Raw genomic sequence first — 16287 nt, 5'->3', positions numbered from 1 at the left:
ATTCGCCACAAGCTTCTTGGCTTGGCAGTTGATGACTTATCCTGCATAAATTAGTTCAGCTTTCAGGTGCTCCTGTGGGCTGGAAAAGGTGGATACATTCCTAGGAGACTCTTTGCTAGGAATGTATCCACCTTTTCCAGCCCACCGGAGCACCTGAAAGCTGAACTAATTTATGCAGGATAAGTCATCAACTGCCGAGCCGAGAAGTTCGTGACGAATCAAACTTACTGTAAGTTTGCTCATCTCTAGTGAAGACCTTATGAAACGTCGACACAATGTGGAAAATTAAAAAATAAAAAAAAAACACAAATTTGTTGGAATGCAGTAACTTTATTGAAACAAAGTGCAATTAAAAGCAATATTGAGAACGCTCAGAAAGAAAGCAACACTTGATTGTCAAGCTTCAGATACCACCCCTCAAGCGCAAGACAAGGTGCAGAGTAGACTCCTTCTGAATATTGTAGTCTGATAAAGTGCGACCATCTTCTAGTTGCTTTCCAGCAAAGATTAACCTCTGCTGATCTGGAGGAATCCCTTCTTTGTCTTGAATTTTAGCTTTAACGTTTTCAATGGTGTCACTGGGTTCCACTTCTAGGGTAATTGTTTTGCCAGTCAGGGTCTTCACAAAGATCTGCATGCCACCTCTCAGACGTAAGACTAAGTGCAGAGTAGATTCTTTTTGGATGTTATAGTCTGAAAGGGTGCGACCATCTTCAAGCTGTTTACCAGCAAAGATCAATCTCTGCTGATCTGGAGGAATTCCTTCCTTGTCTTGGATTTTAGCTTTCACATTTTCAATGGTGTCACTAGGTTCAACCTCAAGAGTAATTGTTTTGCCTGTAAGGGTCTTCACAAAAATCTGCATACCTCCTCTTAAACGCAACACCAAGTGCAGAGTGGATTCTTTCTGAATATTGTAGTCAGACAGAGTGCGCCCATCCTCCAGCTGTTTACCTGCAAAGATTAATCTCTGTTGGTCAGGAGGGATACCCTCTTTATCTTGAATTTTAGCCTTAACATTCTCAATTGTGTCACTTGGCTCCACCTCTAGGGTAATTGTTTTGCCAGTCAAGGTCTTCACAAAGATTTGCATACCGCCTCTAAGACGCAAAACTAAGTGCAGAGTAGATTCTTTTTGAATATTATAGTCTGAGAGAGTGCGACCATCTTCAAGCTGTTTGCCAGCAAAAATCAATCTTTGTTGGTCAGGAGGAATGCCTTCTTTGTCTTGTATTTTTGCCTTTACGTTCTCAATGGTGTCACTAGGTTCAACCTCTAGGGTAATTGTTTTGCCAGTCAGGGTCTTCACAAATATTTGCATGCCACCTCTAAGGCGGAGAACCAAGTGCAAGGTGGACTCTTTTTGAATATTGTAATCTGAGAGTGTACGGCCGTCTTCTAGCTGCTTGCCAGCAAAGATCAATCTCTGCTGGTCTGGAGGAATCCCTTCCTTGTCTTGGATTTTAGCTTTCACATTTTCAATGGTGTCACTAGGTTCAACCTCAAGAGTAATTGTTTTGCCTGTCAGGGTCTTCACAAAAATCTGCATACCTCCTCTTAAACGCAACACCAAGTGCAGAGTGGATTCTTTCTGAATATTGTAGTCAGACAGAGTGCGCCCATCCTCCAGCTGTTTACCTGCAAAGATTAATCTCTGTTGGTCAGGAGGGATACCTTCTTTATCTTGAATCTTAGCCTTAACATTCTCAATTGTGTCACTTGGCTCCACCTCTAGGGTAATTGTTTTGCCAGTCAGGGTCTTCACAAAGATTTGCATGCCACCTCTAAGACGGAGAACCAAGTGCAAGGTGGACTCCTTTTGAATATTGTAATCTGAGAGTGTACGGCCATCTTCTAGCTGCTTGCCAGCAAAGATCAATCTCTGCTGGTCAGGTGGAATGCCTTCCTTATCCTGAATTTTTGCCTTTACATTCTCAATGGTGTCACTTGGTTCAACCTCTAGTGTGATTGTCTTCCCAGTGAGAGTCTTCACAAAAATCTGCATGTTCTGAAACAAGAACAAACAATTCAAAAATAGGTACACCAAGTTAAGTAAAACATTTATTTATTTATTTTTTTACAGTAAGGGAGCTTCACTTATTTCTTTATCATTTCTACTAGACCATGACTCTTAACACTGATACCATCAAATTATCAAAAAAATAAAAATGAAGTTGCACAAAAATGTGTAATCTTCGATGGTTTAACCCCTTTCTGCTACAGGATGTATGAAACGCCATTTTGTAACTTTTGGGGGCTTCCTATGCAGTAAATTTTTCGGTAAAAATTACACCTTATCTTTATTCTGTAGGTCCATACGATTAAAATGATACCCTACTTACATAGGTTTGATTTTGTCTTACTTCTGAAAAAAATAAAAAGTCATAACTACATGCAGGAAAATGTATACGTTTAAAATTGTCATCTTCTGACCCCTGTAATTTTTTCACGTACAGGGCGGTATGAGGGCTAATTTTTTGCGCCGTGATATGAAGTTTTTAGCGGTACCATTTTTTTATTAATCAGACTGATTGCTTTTTATTCATTTTATCATGATATATTATTTTGGACTTTGGAATATTTTTGCGTGTACGTCATTGACCATGCGGTTTAATTAGTGATCTATTTTTTATAGTTGACATTTATGCACGCGGCAATACCACATGTTTATATTAATTTACATTTTTTTATGGGAAAGGGGGGTGATTTGGACTTATTAGGGAAATGGTTAAATGGCATTTATTAACTTTTTTATTTTTATTTACAGTGTTATAGCTCCCATAGGGGGCTTTAACACTGCACACATTGATTGCCAGCACTGTTCACTGCAAAGCCATAGCTTTGCATTGATCAGTGTTATCAGCGGTCGATTGCTCAAGCCTGCATCTCAGGCTTGGAGCAATCAATCGCTAAATGGACGTGGTGGAGGAAGGCAAGAGGATCTCCGCTTGCGTCCAAGCTGATTGGGACACTGCATTTTTATTGCAGTGGTCCCGATCAGCCCCACTGAGCAGCCGGGAAGCTTTTACTTTAGTTTTAGACGCGGCGTTCAACTCTGAACGCCGAGTCTGAAGGGTTAATAGCGCGCGGCACCGCGATCGCTGCCGTGCGCTATTAGCCCCGGCTTCAGATACATGCCGGGACCGACCCGATACGACTCGGTCACCGCGTGACCCCACATTATATCGCGGGAGACGGCCAAGGACGTAAATATACATCCTTGGTCGTTAAGGGGTTAACCCCTTCCCTAATAAGTCAGAATCACCCTTAAAAAAAAAAAAACTAAGTAAAAATATAAACGTGTGGTATCACGAGCGTAAATGACCGAACTATAAAAATATATATATTTAATTAAACCACACGGTCAATGGCGTACATGTAAAAAAAAATCTCAAGTCCAAAATAGCGCGTTTTTGGTGACTTTTTATACCATAACAAAAAAAAAATCAAAAAGTCTGATCAAAACAAAAATGGTATCGATAAAAACTTCAGGTCACGGCACAAAAAAAAATGAGCCTTCATACATCCCCATATGCAGAAAGAGTTATATGGGTCAGACGGACATTTTTTAAACGTATAAATTTTCATGCATGTAGTTATGATTTTTTTCCAGAAGTGCGACAAAATCAAACCTATATAAGTAGGGTATCATTCTAACCGTATGGACCTAAAGATAAGCTGTCATTTTTACAAATAAAATGTACTGCGTAGAAACAGAAGCCCCCAAAATTACAAAATGGTATTTTTTCCTTCAATTATGTCACACAATTGTTTTTTTTTCCCCGTTTCGCTGTAGATTTTTGGGTAAAATGACTGACGTCACCGCAAAGTAGAATTGGTGGCGCAAAAAATAAGCCATCATATGGATTTTTAGGTGCAAAATTGAAAGGGTTATGATTTTTAAAAAGTAAGGAGGAAAAAAAATGAGCGCAACAATGAAAAAACGCTATGTTCTTAAGGGGTTAAGCATAAATTCTGCCGTACTTTTGCAAATGGTAGTTTGTAGATGCAGCTTAGCAGCTCAAGTGTCAAAGGCAGTGCCGAGCTGCAGCCCTCATTCTCCCCAGCTTGTTTTCACTGTCTGGATTGAAGGGGTCTGTGCGGGAAGTCCAGCTCCATACATCAATGATGCGGGGTGGCAGGGAAGAGGCATGCTGCTCTAGCTCTGTCACCTTGGGACAATTAAAGGAGAACTGTGGCGCAACACTTATGTCCCCTGTGCTGGGGCTGCAAAAACAAACACTCCCCTTCCTACGTACCTGGTCTGCTTCCTGGGCTCGGGGACTCTTACTGCGCTCAGCCCATCACCAGCCAAGGCGCGACATCGCTGCAGCCGGCCATACGCTGAGCACAGTATGAGTCACCGCGCCTAAGAGCCAGACCAGCTTCTTGAGCTCAGCGATTTTTATTTTCGCAGCCTGGGCAGACGACATTAAGTGTTTCATCACAGTTCTCCTTCAGGGTCTATTAACACGTACAGTATTCTGCATAGATTTGATGTGCAGGATTTCAAGCGGTGTTCAGTTTACATCGAAATCTGCAGGAGGAAATCCTTTGCATCAAATCTGCACGTGTGACCAGGCCATTAAACTGCTAAGATACAATTGATTTTATACCTCTACAAATGGCCATTTGTAAAAGTAGTCATGTGATGTTTAACCTCTAGCAGCTTTGTAGCTGGTATGCAGCTGACAGTCAGCATCTGTCTGAAAACAAACACTTTCTGGTGTTCCCTATACTGTAGATACCAGTAAATTCTTAACTTCCATTTTAATCAGATAACATACAGCCCAGTGTTTGGCAAACAGTGGTGGAGATCCATCATGAACTGTGCTGAGGAAGAGTATACCAGTTGCCCATAGCAACCAGATTGCTTTTATTTCAGATACTTCAAAAATGAAAGCAGCAATCTTTACTTGCTATGGCCAACTGGTCAATTTTTACCCTGCACAAATTTTGTTGAATCAAAGGCTGTCCGGGCATGCTGGGAGTTAGTTTTGCAACAGCTGGAGACACCATTTGGAAAACAGTTACAGCATACAAATCCTGGTACTAACTAGACTAACTAGTCCAAAAGCTAGTGTCTACCAGTGAAACTAGACCAGAACACTACTTGAAGAGCCCGCCAAAAATACCTCGATTAAACCAAGGAAGACAGGATACCAGACGGCGCAGGCGCTAACTTCTCCCCAACGGCAGCAAGCCCCGCCCAACTGGTTACGTCAGCGAACAACGATAATGGCGGGTGCTTAACCAAAGACGCAAACGGCCGCTAAAGCAAACTAATACATCCCGGTATACATTATGGACTAAACCTTAACTGTAGTCCTGCCACCATATAAACCGCTGGACGGCCATAACTTTACTGACGAAGACCTTAGTAAATAGTATAGTTCACATTTCCCCAGTAAATAAACCACATGTAGGGAAGCGGTAACGCGAGATAGTACTCCGCGGTAGCTACATACTTACTGGAACACTATGTCTGCAGGACGCCGAAATAAAGCGACCACTCTCTTCCGTAGTCTGTAAGAAGTGTGTCGCAAACACAAAGGGGTCTTGTTTATATAGGTGGATTTGGTAACCTTCCGCCGAAGCCGCTAGAATAGGACTACTTGAAATGTCGTGACTCTCCTCACAGCGTCACATATAGCTTTATGACAAGATGGCCGACCGCAGTATTAGTATTTAGTACAGCGTGTAAATGTTTGGTTTATAAGCTCCAAATAGCAAAAAATGTAATATTGAGAAGGGCGCCGGCGGTTTAGTACTCAGCAGTGCTGTGGTGGGGCTCTGCCGGGACTTGATGTTAGCTCCACCCCTCTATAGAATGTGCTGGGCTCTTTGTGCTCTGCTGGTTACACAGGTTTCATTGTGTAAGTGACCGATGGCTCTGGGGGCTGGGCTCGAACTGGCAGAAAGCGCAAGAAAGGGTTCTCAGTATATGACACTATAAATACATACTATAATCATGTGAATGGGCAGTAAGTATGTCTGACCTGTCCTCAAATGTATAGCCAAATAACTAGAGATGTAACCTGTCAGCTGTAGCTCTAAGCTACCCATAGTATGCTGGGAGTTGTAGTTTGCAACAGCTAGAGGGCTACGGGCTGGGGCAGTGTTTCCCCACCAGGGTGCCTCCAGCTGTTCCAAAACTACAACTCCCAGCATTCCCTGACAGCCAAAGGCACCCTGGTTCGGAAAGATTGCTGTAAACCATGCAAAGGAATGCATAAAATGTATATGCTACTGTACTATGTTTTGGAGAGGCAAGTCCAAGCACACTGAGGGAGATTTATCAAAACCTGTACAGAGGAAAAGTTGATCAGATCAGATCACTGCTTTCATTTTTGAAAAGGCCTCTGCAAAATAAAAGAAGTGATCTGATTAGATGCTATGGGCAACTTTTTATTTGCACAGGTTTTAAAGGGGTACTCCACCCCTAGACATCTTATCCCCTATCCTTTGGATAGGGGATAAGATATCTAGGGGTGGAGTACCCCTTTAATAAATCTTCCATGTGTACATGTGTTGGTATATGGTCAATTAAAAAGGCTAAAATCCTCAACAATTCCCCCTAAATAATGTAAACCAATCAATTAGGCCAGAGCTTCCCAACCTGGGGTACGTGTACCCCCCAGGGTTACTTAGCAGCTCTCCTGAGGATACTCAAAAAAAAAAAAAATCTGTAATGGCTGCTGCAACCACTGGTCAATGCTTCAAACGCAGACAAGTGAGCAGTGGTTAGTAGTACTAGCTGACATTGCTGTCCCCAAGAGCAAAGGAGAAGTGCAGGCACAAGATTGCTGTGGACGGTAACTACCGTTTTAGCTATGGTGCTCCACTGCTCCTTAAAGGGGTACTCCGCTGCTCAGCGTTTGGAACAAACCGTCATGCCCCCTCCCATAGACTTGCATTGGGGGGGGGGGGGGGCTCATGACATCACAAGCTTCCGGCGCCAGCTCCAGCATTCGGAACAGTTTGTTCCAAACGCTGAGCAGCGGAGTACCCCTTTAAGACGAGGAGCAGTGAAGTACTGAAGTGGGGCAGTATACAACTAGTATGACAGTATACATATTTTTATTGCATACACTGATCAATGCTATGCATAGCATTGATCAGTGTTTTTGGCGCTCTGCTGCTCCTGCCTGCTGAGCAGGCTGGGAGCAGTAGATCGCCGATCGGACGACCAGGAGGCAGGTGAGGACCCTCCTGTTGCCCAGTAAGCTGATCAGAACATCACGATTCTGTTGTAATAGTCCCAATCAGCTCCGCTGAGCTGCTGGGATAGTTTTACTTTCACTCTAAAGGGTTAATGTCCTTAAGGACTCAGGATTGGGGGCGTACCTGTAAGCCCTGCATCCCCAAGCGGTTAACCGGTTTTTCCGTTTTTGCATTTTCATTTTTTCCTCATCACCTTCTAAAAATCATAACGCTATCAATTTTGCACATAAAATTCCATATGATGGCTTATTTTTTGTGCCACCAATTTTACTTTGCAGGGACATTAGTCATTTTACCCAAAAATCCACGTTGAAACGGAAAAAAAAATTAATTGTGCGACAAAATTGAAGAAAAAAATTCATTTTGTAATTTTTGGGGGCTTCCGTTTCTACGTAGTACATTGTTCGGTAAAAATAACACCTTATCTTTATTCTGTAGGTCCATACAGTGAAAATGATACCCTAATTATATAGGTTTGATTTTGTCGTACTTCGGAAAAAAATCATAACTTCATTCAGGAAAATGTATATGTTAAAAATTCTCATCTTCTAACCCCTATAACTTTTTATCGCGATGTCCCGATCAGCCCGACTGAGCTGCCGGGAAGCGTTTACTTTCACTTTCAGACACGGCAGTCAACTTTGATCGGTGTGACCCCGTTTTAAACACCCGGCGTAGGGCGTACAGGTACCCCCTACGTCCTTAAGAGGTTAAAGAAGGGATTCATTTACATTGAACTTTTTTTTTTAGTTTACATTTCTTTGTCCCCATAGGGGACTATTACCATATAAACTGCTCTGCTCCTGCATTCTCCTCCTTTTTAGTTTTTTCTTAGAGTGAAGCATTTCTTCTGCTTTTTTATTTTGCTTTTGCTAGTCGTATTCTCATCAGTCTAGCTTGTGCCTTTTCTGCTCTATCTTGCTCTTCTTGGCTGGTACTTTTTTCATGTGTATGTGTTAGAGTATTTTTTGTAATTCTAATGGTTTCTACTTTTCATTCCTTCTGTCTTGCCACAGATAATGTCATCTCCAGAAAATGGTTCTTCTGAACAGGAGTCCACTAGGAGGAATCCTTCCTCCAAATGGAAACACTTGGATTGTTATGAATGTCTTATGCCCCTGGAAGGGTGGATAAACCAACATGCAGGATATATTTATATGGGTGAAAGATTTTGTCCAGAGTTCAGTTTCCCAGCTGGATAGGTCCAGAAATGGATTAGACACCATTCTCCTTTTAGGCCTATGGAGGTTCCCATTCAGCATCCTCTTCGGACAAAGAAGCTTGTAAGGCAAACTGTTAGGCAGCTACTGACAGTTATGCTATGCTGTAGTGCATATATCATTTAACAGGTAAAAAGTATAAAAATAAAATTTGTGTTGTTAAAAGAAAATGAAATCCAAATAAATTGGGTATCACCATTATGGTACCTACCCACAATATAAAGATAACAAAAATTTACCACAAATATAAAGTACAATATGTCAAGAAAAAACACTCTTAGAATTGCTTAGATCAGTGAAAGCATTCCAAAGTTATTACCACTTAAAGAGATACATGTCAGATTTAAAAAATGGGGCTTGGTCATTATAGGGGTACTCCACTGGAAAACATTTTCTTTTAAATCAACTGGTGCCAGAAGTTAAACAGATTTGTAACTTAATCACAAGTAGAAACAGCAATGCTGAGCACCAGCGGCAGCAAATAGATCAGTAACGGTAGCCAGTGTGAATGGACCTCAATCACAGCATACAGCGTGCATACGGGGGGTGCTATCCTGAAGTGCAAATAGTGTGGTACAACATCATATCCAAGTAGAAGAGAAGATGCACTCACCCCGTGTTTGTAGAAAATACTTCTTTTATTTTGCAGTGCGAAACAAAGCAAGACCCCGGCAGCTTGTGTTTTGTAGCTTGTGTTTTGTAGCTTGAGCACATTGGTATCTATTCAGAACGGTTTAGCAAGCCTACATTATATTATATTTTTTGGACTGTTGCAATAAAATATGGATATGGACACTCTACCAAACACAAATACAGCAGACCCAGAAGAAATATTAGCAGTTGGGAGGCAGGACGCTGACACGTTCTTTTTACAAGGCAATACTGCAGATAATTTACACTTTATCAGCACTAGAAACTTAGAACAGAAGATTAATCTTCTTGCTGAAAAAGAATTAAGGTTGTTTTGGACCATTCGTTCCCTCAAGTCTTACAAGGAGTGTGGAAGGGTCCCAAGAGGGCTGCGTAACTATAAAGAGCCTTCACAATTCCTAGATAAACTGGATTTCATTACAAAATGGGATAAATTACACCTAGAATACTCTCAGAACATGTTAAATTTGGTTCTAGAACAAAAAAAAAATTGATTACAACTCTGTAACTGAGCAGTTGGGCAGAGCGAAAATAGAACTTCGTACCAGGATGACCGAGCAACAAAGAAAAAACTTTTTGAAGAAACTGGACAACAAATTAATTAATCTACAAAAAATGGATAAATACCTCAGGGATAAAACTGACTTTGATACTGGTAGAATATTTAATAAAAGCAATACTGTCAAGAATCCTAGAATACAGAAAAAAACATGGAACCGCAGCTATAACCGGAAGAAAGATAATACCAGCAAAAAAACTGAAAAAATAACTACCGATTTTCTAACGACTGAATCTGAGTCAAGACAGAATGAGTAACCCAATTGCGTCTTCTAGTAAAGATAAAGAAGAAAATAACCCTTTCCCTTTAGGAAAAGACAAACATGTCAGGGAGGAAAAAGTTACAAGATCCAATGCAAAAAGCAAGAAAGTCGGTTGGAAAACATAAACGCTACATCTAAATACTCCTCTTATGATCCTCCTGCGATTATTCATTTAACAGACATTGTTCTGGACACAGCGGCCACTTCAGTGCTAGAGAAGGGTCTGAACTTTTGTATGACAGATGATTTCGACTTAACAGAATTTGAAATTAATTTATTTAAACATGTACGAAAATTGAATTTAAAAAGTCTTTTGTAATAAAGATGCACCTATGGACTCCAAAGAAGGTGAAAAACCTGTCTCCATAGGTCCATTAGGATTTAGTCCATTAGTTAACCCTACCCCTGCCGAGTCCAAATGTCTAGTCTCCCTAATGGAGCTCTTAGGAGCAGACTTAAGCGAGGACCATAATGAACCAGATGGTAATTTTTTCTCGGGGGGCATGAAATCAACGTATAATCCACTGATTGCCCCAGGCAGTAACCTTGATTTTTTCCAACATAAAGTCATGGAAGATATTCGTGCCCTTAAATATCCCAAAGATGTATGTAATTTAACACCACCAGAGAAAAAAGCAATCCAATGGTTCAAATCATTAAAAAATGTTATTATAAAAACAAACTCCTCCCCACAGAGTCTAAATATCCACAATGGTACTTTTTACCCAAAGTACACAAAACCTTAGAGACCCCACCCGGATGACCCATCGTCTCCGGAGTGGGGTCTCTAATGGAACCTTTGTCTCGCTATATAGACTGGCTTCTACACCAACTTCTTCAAAGTATACTGGCATTAATTAAAGATACTAATGATTTTTTAAGGGAACTTAGTAAAGTCTTATGGAAACCAGGATATCTATTAGAATCTATTGACATTGAAAGCTTATATACAAGCATTAATCAAGAACAAGCCATAATTCAAGACGATAAACTACACACGGTAGGCTATAGAAAACCAACAGCTGGAATCTCATTATTGCATCATACCAGTTATCATCCTCCACATGCTAAGACAGCAGTCCACTACGGTCAATATCTTAGATTTTGCTTTACATTTAAATTTAGCCCTATTGCTGATACCATAAGACAGGTTGTGTATAAAAATTGGTATTTAATACAAAAAGATCCCATTCTATCTAAACTTAACATAGAAAAACCTATCATAGCCTTTAAAAGAGTATCCAACTTGGGTGACGTCCTCACTAAAAGTAAGTACTTAAGCAACAAAAATAAGGATTGGCTACAAGATGCCTAAGGGCAACCATAAATGCGGAAATTGCAAGTGGTGCCCACAGCTGCGTAATGGTACTTACTTCAAACTAGGAGGCACTGATATAAAAATAAAAGATTTCATGTGCTGCAAAACAAACTATATAATTTATGCTCTTACCTGCGATTGCGGACATTTCTATATAGGGAGCACTACACGCGCAATGCATATATGCTTTCGCGAGCACTTATATTCTTTAAAGTCCTAGAGTTATGCAGCATATGAAAGAAGTACATCATAATAACCCTTCAGCACTGAAATTCTTCGGTATAGAAAAGATCCCGATACAGGAAGGGTTAAGCAGAAAGAAAACCCTGCTCCGAAAAGAAGCCTCTTGAATATTAAAAACAGAGGCACAAGGGAACTTAGGTCTTAACAATAAAATTGATTTAGGAATGTTTATATGAGATATTACATGTTTGTATTGCCGGTATATGGTTTTAATAACTTGAATTTTAGATCACATGACCATATGCAACACCTGATCCGTGTCATCTGTGCACCAGGGTATTTACCGGTGCTGGCATCACAGACAGGTGTGGTCTGACTAAGCCCGCATGCGAGGGTGAAACGGCTGTCACACCTTAGACATCTGCAGCGTTCTACACCTTATCCCTACACAAGCTGCTGGGGTCTTGCTTTGTTTCGCACTGCAAAATAAAAGAAGTCTTTTCTACAAACACAGGGTGTACTTGAATAAGATTTGTAACTTACTTATATTAAAAAATCCCAATCCTTCCAGTACTCATCAGCTGCTGTATACTACAGAGGAATTTCTTTTCTTTTTGAATTTCCTTTCTGTCTGACCACAGTGCTCTCTGCTGCCACCTCTGTTCATTTTAGGAACTGTCCATAGTAGGAGCAAATCCCCATAGCAAACCTATCCTGCTCATAGACAGAGCTGACATGGACAGAGCTGTCAGCAGAGAGCACTGTGGTCAGACAGAAAGGAAATTCTGAAAGAAAAGAACTTCCTCTGTAGTATACAGCAGCTGATAAGTACTGGAAGGATTAAGATTTTTATATAGAAGTAATTTACAAATCAATCAGATCTGTTCTGACAAATGAGTTACAGAAATGATGCACCGGGGAAAAAGCCTCATACCATTTGCAATTTAGATTTATTTGTGCTGAGATTATGGCCATAACAAAATGGTAAGGTGTAATTGAGGAAATTCTGCCTACTAGAGATAACTTACAGACAATTCGGTTTGTCACAAACTTCTCGGCTCGACAGTTGATAACTTTTCCTGCATAAATTAGTTCAGCTTTCAGGTGCTCCCGTGGGCTGGAAAAGGTGGATACAGTCCTAGGAGACTCTTTCTTAGGACTGTATCCACCTTTTCCAGCCCACTGGAAAGCTGAACTCATTTATGCAGGAAAAGTCATCAACCGCCGAGCTGAGAAGTTCGTGACGAATCGAATTTACTGTAAGTTAGCTCATCTCTACTGCCTACCTATTGGGGAATCGAACCTCAGTCTCTGTGGTCTTACCACTATACTAACGAGGACTAGCTTATTAAGCTTATTTTATTATAGTCTTTCATGTTTGTGCCAGATGCCCTGTATTTTTTCTATAGTATAGTGAGGAATGATTGAGGCATGAAAAAAATGTTTGTTGAAATAATGCACAAGCGTTATGAAAAGAATACAAAATTACTTTTTAGTACCAACATTGGTATTTTAAATATATATACAATCAAAACTATATATTTCATATCCTTGAATGAGGAAAAATGTTACCTCCCCGTCGGGGAATCGAACCCCGGTCTCCCGCGTGACAGGCGGGGATACTTACCACTATACTAACGAGGATTAGCTTGCTACCAGCTGATCAGTGCAGACTGTGATTCTGAAGGTAGGAAGAAGTGTTGAAGTATTTCACATGTAAGTAGGATCATATTTTCCACAGTGTAGCTATTTGAACACCACAAGCAATGAAATCAGCTGTCACTATTAAAAGACTTGCCGAAACCCGAGATCTTTAGCTCTTCAGTCTAACGCTCTCCCAACTGAGCTATTTTAGCTTGGCAACATGTTTTACACAAGCCTCTATAAAGCAATATCCTGACTGAGTTAGGATGGCTACTTTCAATATCAAGTCCTTGCTTTTAACCCTTTTAAGTCCTGCAAATAAAAAGTATACATGACATGGAATTGGAATAGCTATTTGGACTCCTGTCAATATGATATTTCAAAGTTACAAAAACTCCTTGAGGTGTAGGACTATAACTTTTTTGGGAACTGATGAATCAATGTCATTAACAAATCCAATTATAGATTTTAGTGCATACCATCTCAAAAGTGGTGGTACCAAAGTGCCCCTTCTACATGTAACTTTAGTACCCTCACCTGGTCACTGCTCTGTTTTCTGCTAGGGATTAAGGAGGTAGATTTATCACACTTTGTGAAGACAAACAGTGGAGCAGTTGCCCAAAGTAACCAATCAGATTTTGGCTTTTAATGTTCAGAGGCCTTTTAAAAATGAAAAGAGAATCCTCTACACACTCCTTTATACATCTCACCCTGAAAGTAATAGATATGCATAGGCGTGCGTAGCCTATTGCGTTAGGGTGTGCACCCTAAAGCACAAACTCATGCCGCGCGTGTGTGCGTATATTTTTATTCCCCAAAACTGGGGGGGGGGGGGGGGGGGGAAGTTGGTGCATCTTATACGGCGAATGCACACCTATCGCGGCGGTCCCTGCGGCCATCAACGGCCGGGACCCGCGGCTAATACAGGACATCACCAATCTCGGTGATGCCCTGTATTAACCCTTCAGACTTGGCGATCAAAGCTGACCGCCGCGTCTGAAGGGAAAGTGACACTAACCCAGCTGCACCGGGAGGGACCTTACCTGCCTCCTCTGTGTCTGCTCCGTGCCGGGATCCCCTGCATGGCCGGCGCTCTCCTTCGTCGTCGTCGTGCACGCCGCCCCGTCATCCAATAGGAGCAGCGTGCATAGCGACGTGATGGCGGCGACAGAGAGCGAGGATGCCAGGCAGCATAGACGTTCCGGAGCAACGGGGACACCCCGGGGATGCGGTGACAGCGATGGAGGGCAATATCCAGGGCAGCGGTGACGAGTCCGGAGCGGCGGGGACACGTGAGTATTACCTCCTATACCAGTGGTCTTCAACCTACGGACCTCCAGATGTTGCAAAACTACAACTCCTGGCATGCCCGGACAGCCATCGGCTGTCCAGGCATGCTGGGAGTTGTTGTTTTGCAGCATCTGGAGGTCCGCTGGTTGGAGATCACTGAGTCCTATACTTTACATTGTATTCTAGATTTTCCTCATTTAAAATTGGGTGCGTCTTATATGCCGGAGCATCCTATAGGGCAAAAAATACGGTATATTTATATATATATATATATATATATATATATATATATATATATATACACACACACGCACACACACACACACACACAAATACACTCTTGCTTGCATGCACACATACATATACAGACCTGCACAATTTGCTCTTTATGTGAATTGCAAGTTTAACCCCTTCACGACCCAGCCCATTTTCACCTTCAGGACCTGGGCATTTTTTGAACATCTGACCACTGTTACTTTAAACATTAATAACTCTGGAATGCTCTTACTTATCATTCTGATTCCGAGATTGTTTTTTCTTGACATATTCTACTTTATGTTATTGGTAAAATTTCACTGATATTTGCATCCTTTCTTGGTAAAAAATCTAAAAATTTCATGAAAACTTTGAAAATTTAGCATTTTTCTAACTTTGAAACTCTCTGCTTGTAAGGAAAATGGACATTCCAAATAAATTATATATTGATTCACATATACAATATGTCTACTTTATGTTTGCATCAAAAAATTGACATGTTTTTACTTTTGGAAGACACCAGAGGGCTTCAAAGTTCAGCAGCAATTTTCCAATTTTTGGAAGTGGATTTGAAGGGTCTTCATATTAGAAATACCCCATAAATGACCCCATTATAAAAACTGCACCCCCCTAAGTATTCAAAATGACATTCAGTAAGTGTTTTAACCCTTTAGGTGTTTCACAAGAATAGCAGCAAAGTTACATAGTTACATAGTTAGTATGGTTGAAAAAAGACATACGTCCATCAAGTCCAACCAGGGGATTGAAGGGAAGGATGTAAGGGGATAAGGGAAAGGGATGTAGTTTTATAATTCTGCATAAGCATTAATGTTATTTTGTTCCAGGAATGTATCTAACCCTGCTTTAAAGCTGTTAATTGTTCCTGCTGTGACCAGTTCCTGAGGTAGACCGTTCCATAAATTCACAGTCCTCACGGTAAAGAAGGCGTGCCGCCCCTTTAGACTAAACCTTTTCTTCTCCAGACGGAGGGAGTGCCCCCTCGTCCTTTGGGGGGGGGTTTAACCTGGAACAGTTTTTCTCCATATTTTTTGTATGGGCCATTTATATACTTATATACGTTTATCATATCCCCCCTTAAACGTCTCTTCTCAAGACTAAACAATTGTAAAAGTGAAGTGAAGGAGAAAATTCAAAATCTTAATTTTTTACACTCGCATTTTCTTGTAGACCCAATTTTTTAATTTTTACAAGGGGTAAAAGGAGAGAAATCACCCTAAAATTTGTAACCCAATTTCTCTCAAGTAAGTAAACACCTCATATGTGTATGTAAAGTGTTTGGGGGGAGCAGTAGAGGGCTCAGAACGGAAGGAGCGACAATGGGATTTTGGAGAGTGAGTTTTTCTGAAAGGGTTTTTGGGGGGCATGTCCCATTTAGGAAGCCCCTATGGTGCCAGAACAGTGGACCCCCCCACATGTGACCCCATTTTGGAAACTACACCCCTCATGGAATTTAATAAGGGGTGCAGTGAGTATTTACACCCCACTGGCGTTTGACAGATATTTGAAACAGTGGACTGTGCAAATGAAAAATTTTATTTTTCATTTTCACAGACCACTGTTCCAAAAATCTGTCATACACCAGTGGGGTCTAAATGCTCACTGCACCCCTTATTATATTCCATGAGGGGTGTAGTTTCCAAAATGGGGTAACATATGGATA

General features: G+C 41.0%; 1 protein-coding gene, 1 long non-coding RNA gene and 1 other non-coding gene across 4 annotated transcripts in view; 1 reads left to right on the top strand and 2 right to left on the bottom strand.

Moving 5' to 3' along the window:
• Nucleotides 1-310: 310 nt before the first annotated feature.
• UBC (ubiquitin C) lies at nt 311-5798 on the bottom strand. Of its 2 annotated transcripts, none has more exons than XM_056533844.1 (2): nt 5473-5798; nt 311-2008 (listed from the first exon to the last, which is right to left on the bottom strand). In XM_056533844.1, exon 2 carries the CDS (start codon nt 2003-2005, stop codon nt 404-406), a length of 1602 nt encoding a protein of 533 aa, XP_056389819.1. In that variant the 5' UTR covers nt 2006-2008; nt 5473-5798; the 3' UTR covers nt 311-403. The 2 variants fall into 2 exon arrangements, with proteins under 2 accessions (XP_056389819.1, XP_056389827.1); XM_056533852.1 differs by lacking the exon at nt 5473-5798 and adding an exon at nt 5136-5259.
• LOC130284006 (uncharacterized) overlaps nt 5397-16287 on the top strand; it is a 45877-nt gene continuing 34986 nt past the window's right edge. Inside the window, exons 1-2 of the long non-coding RNA XR_008846899.1 lie at nt 5397-5535; nt 8241-8573. This is a non-coding gene — a long non-coding RNA (uncharacterized LOC130284006). The remainder of the gene's footprint in view (nt 5536-8240; nt 8574-16287) is intronic.
• On the bottom strand, nt 12990-13061 carry TRNAD-GUC (transfer RNA aspartic acid (anticodon GUC)). Its single transcript has one exon. It is a non-coding gene; the product is annotated as a tRNA-Asp (tRNA).

This window comes from Hyla sarda, chromosome 1, assembly GCF_029499605.1.
Source record: "Hyla sarda isolate aHylSar1 chromosome 1, aHylSar1.hap1, whole genome shotgun sequence".
Classification (NCBI taxonomy): Eukaryota; Metazoa; Chordata; class Amphibia; order Anura; family Hylidae; genus Hyla; species Hyla sarda.
The sequence above is the reverse complement of the archived record's forward strand: the minus strand, read 5'-3'. Positions and strand labels throughout refer to the sequence as shown.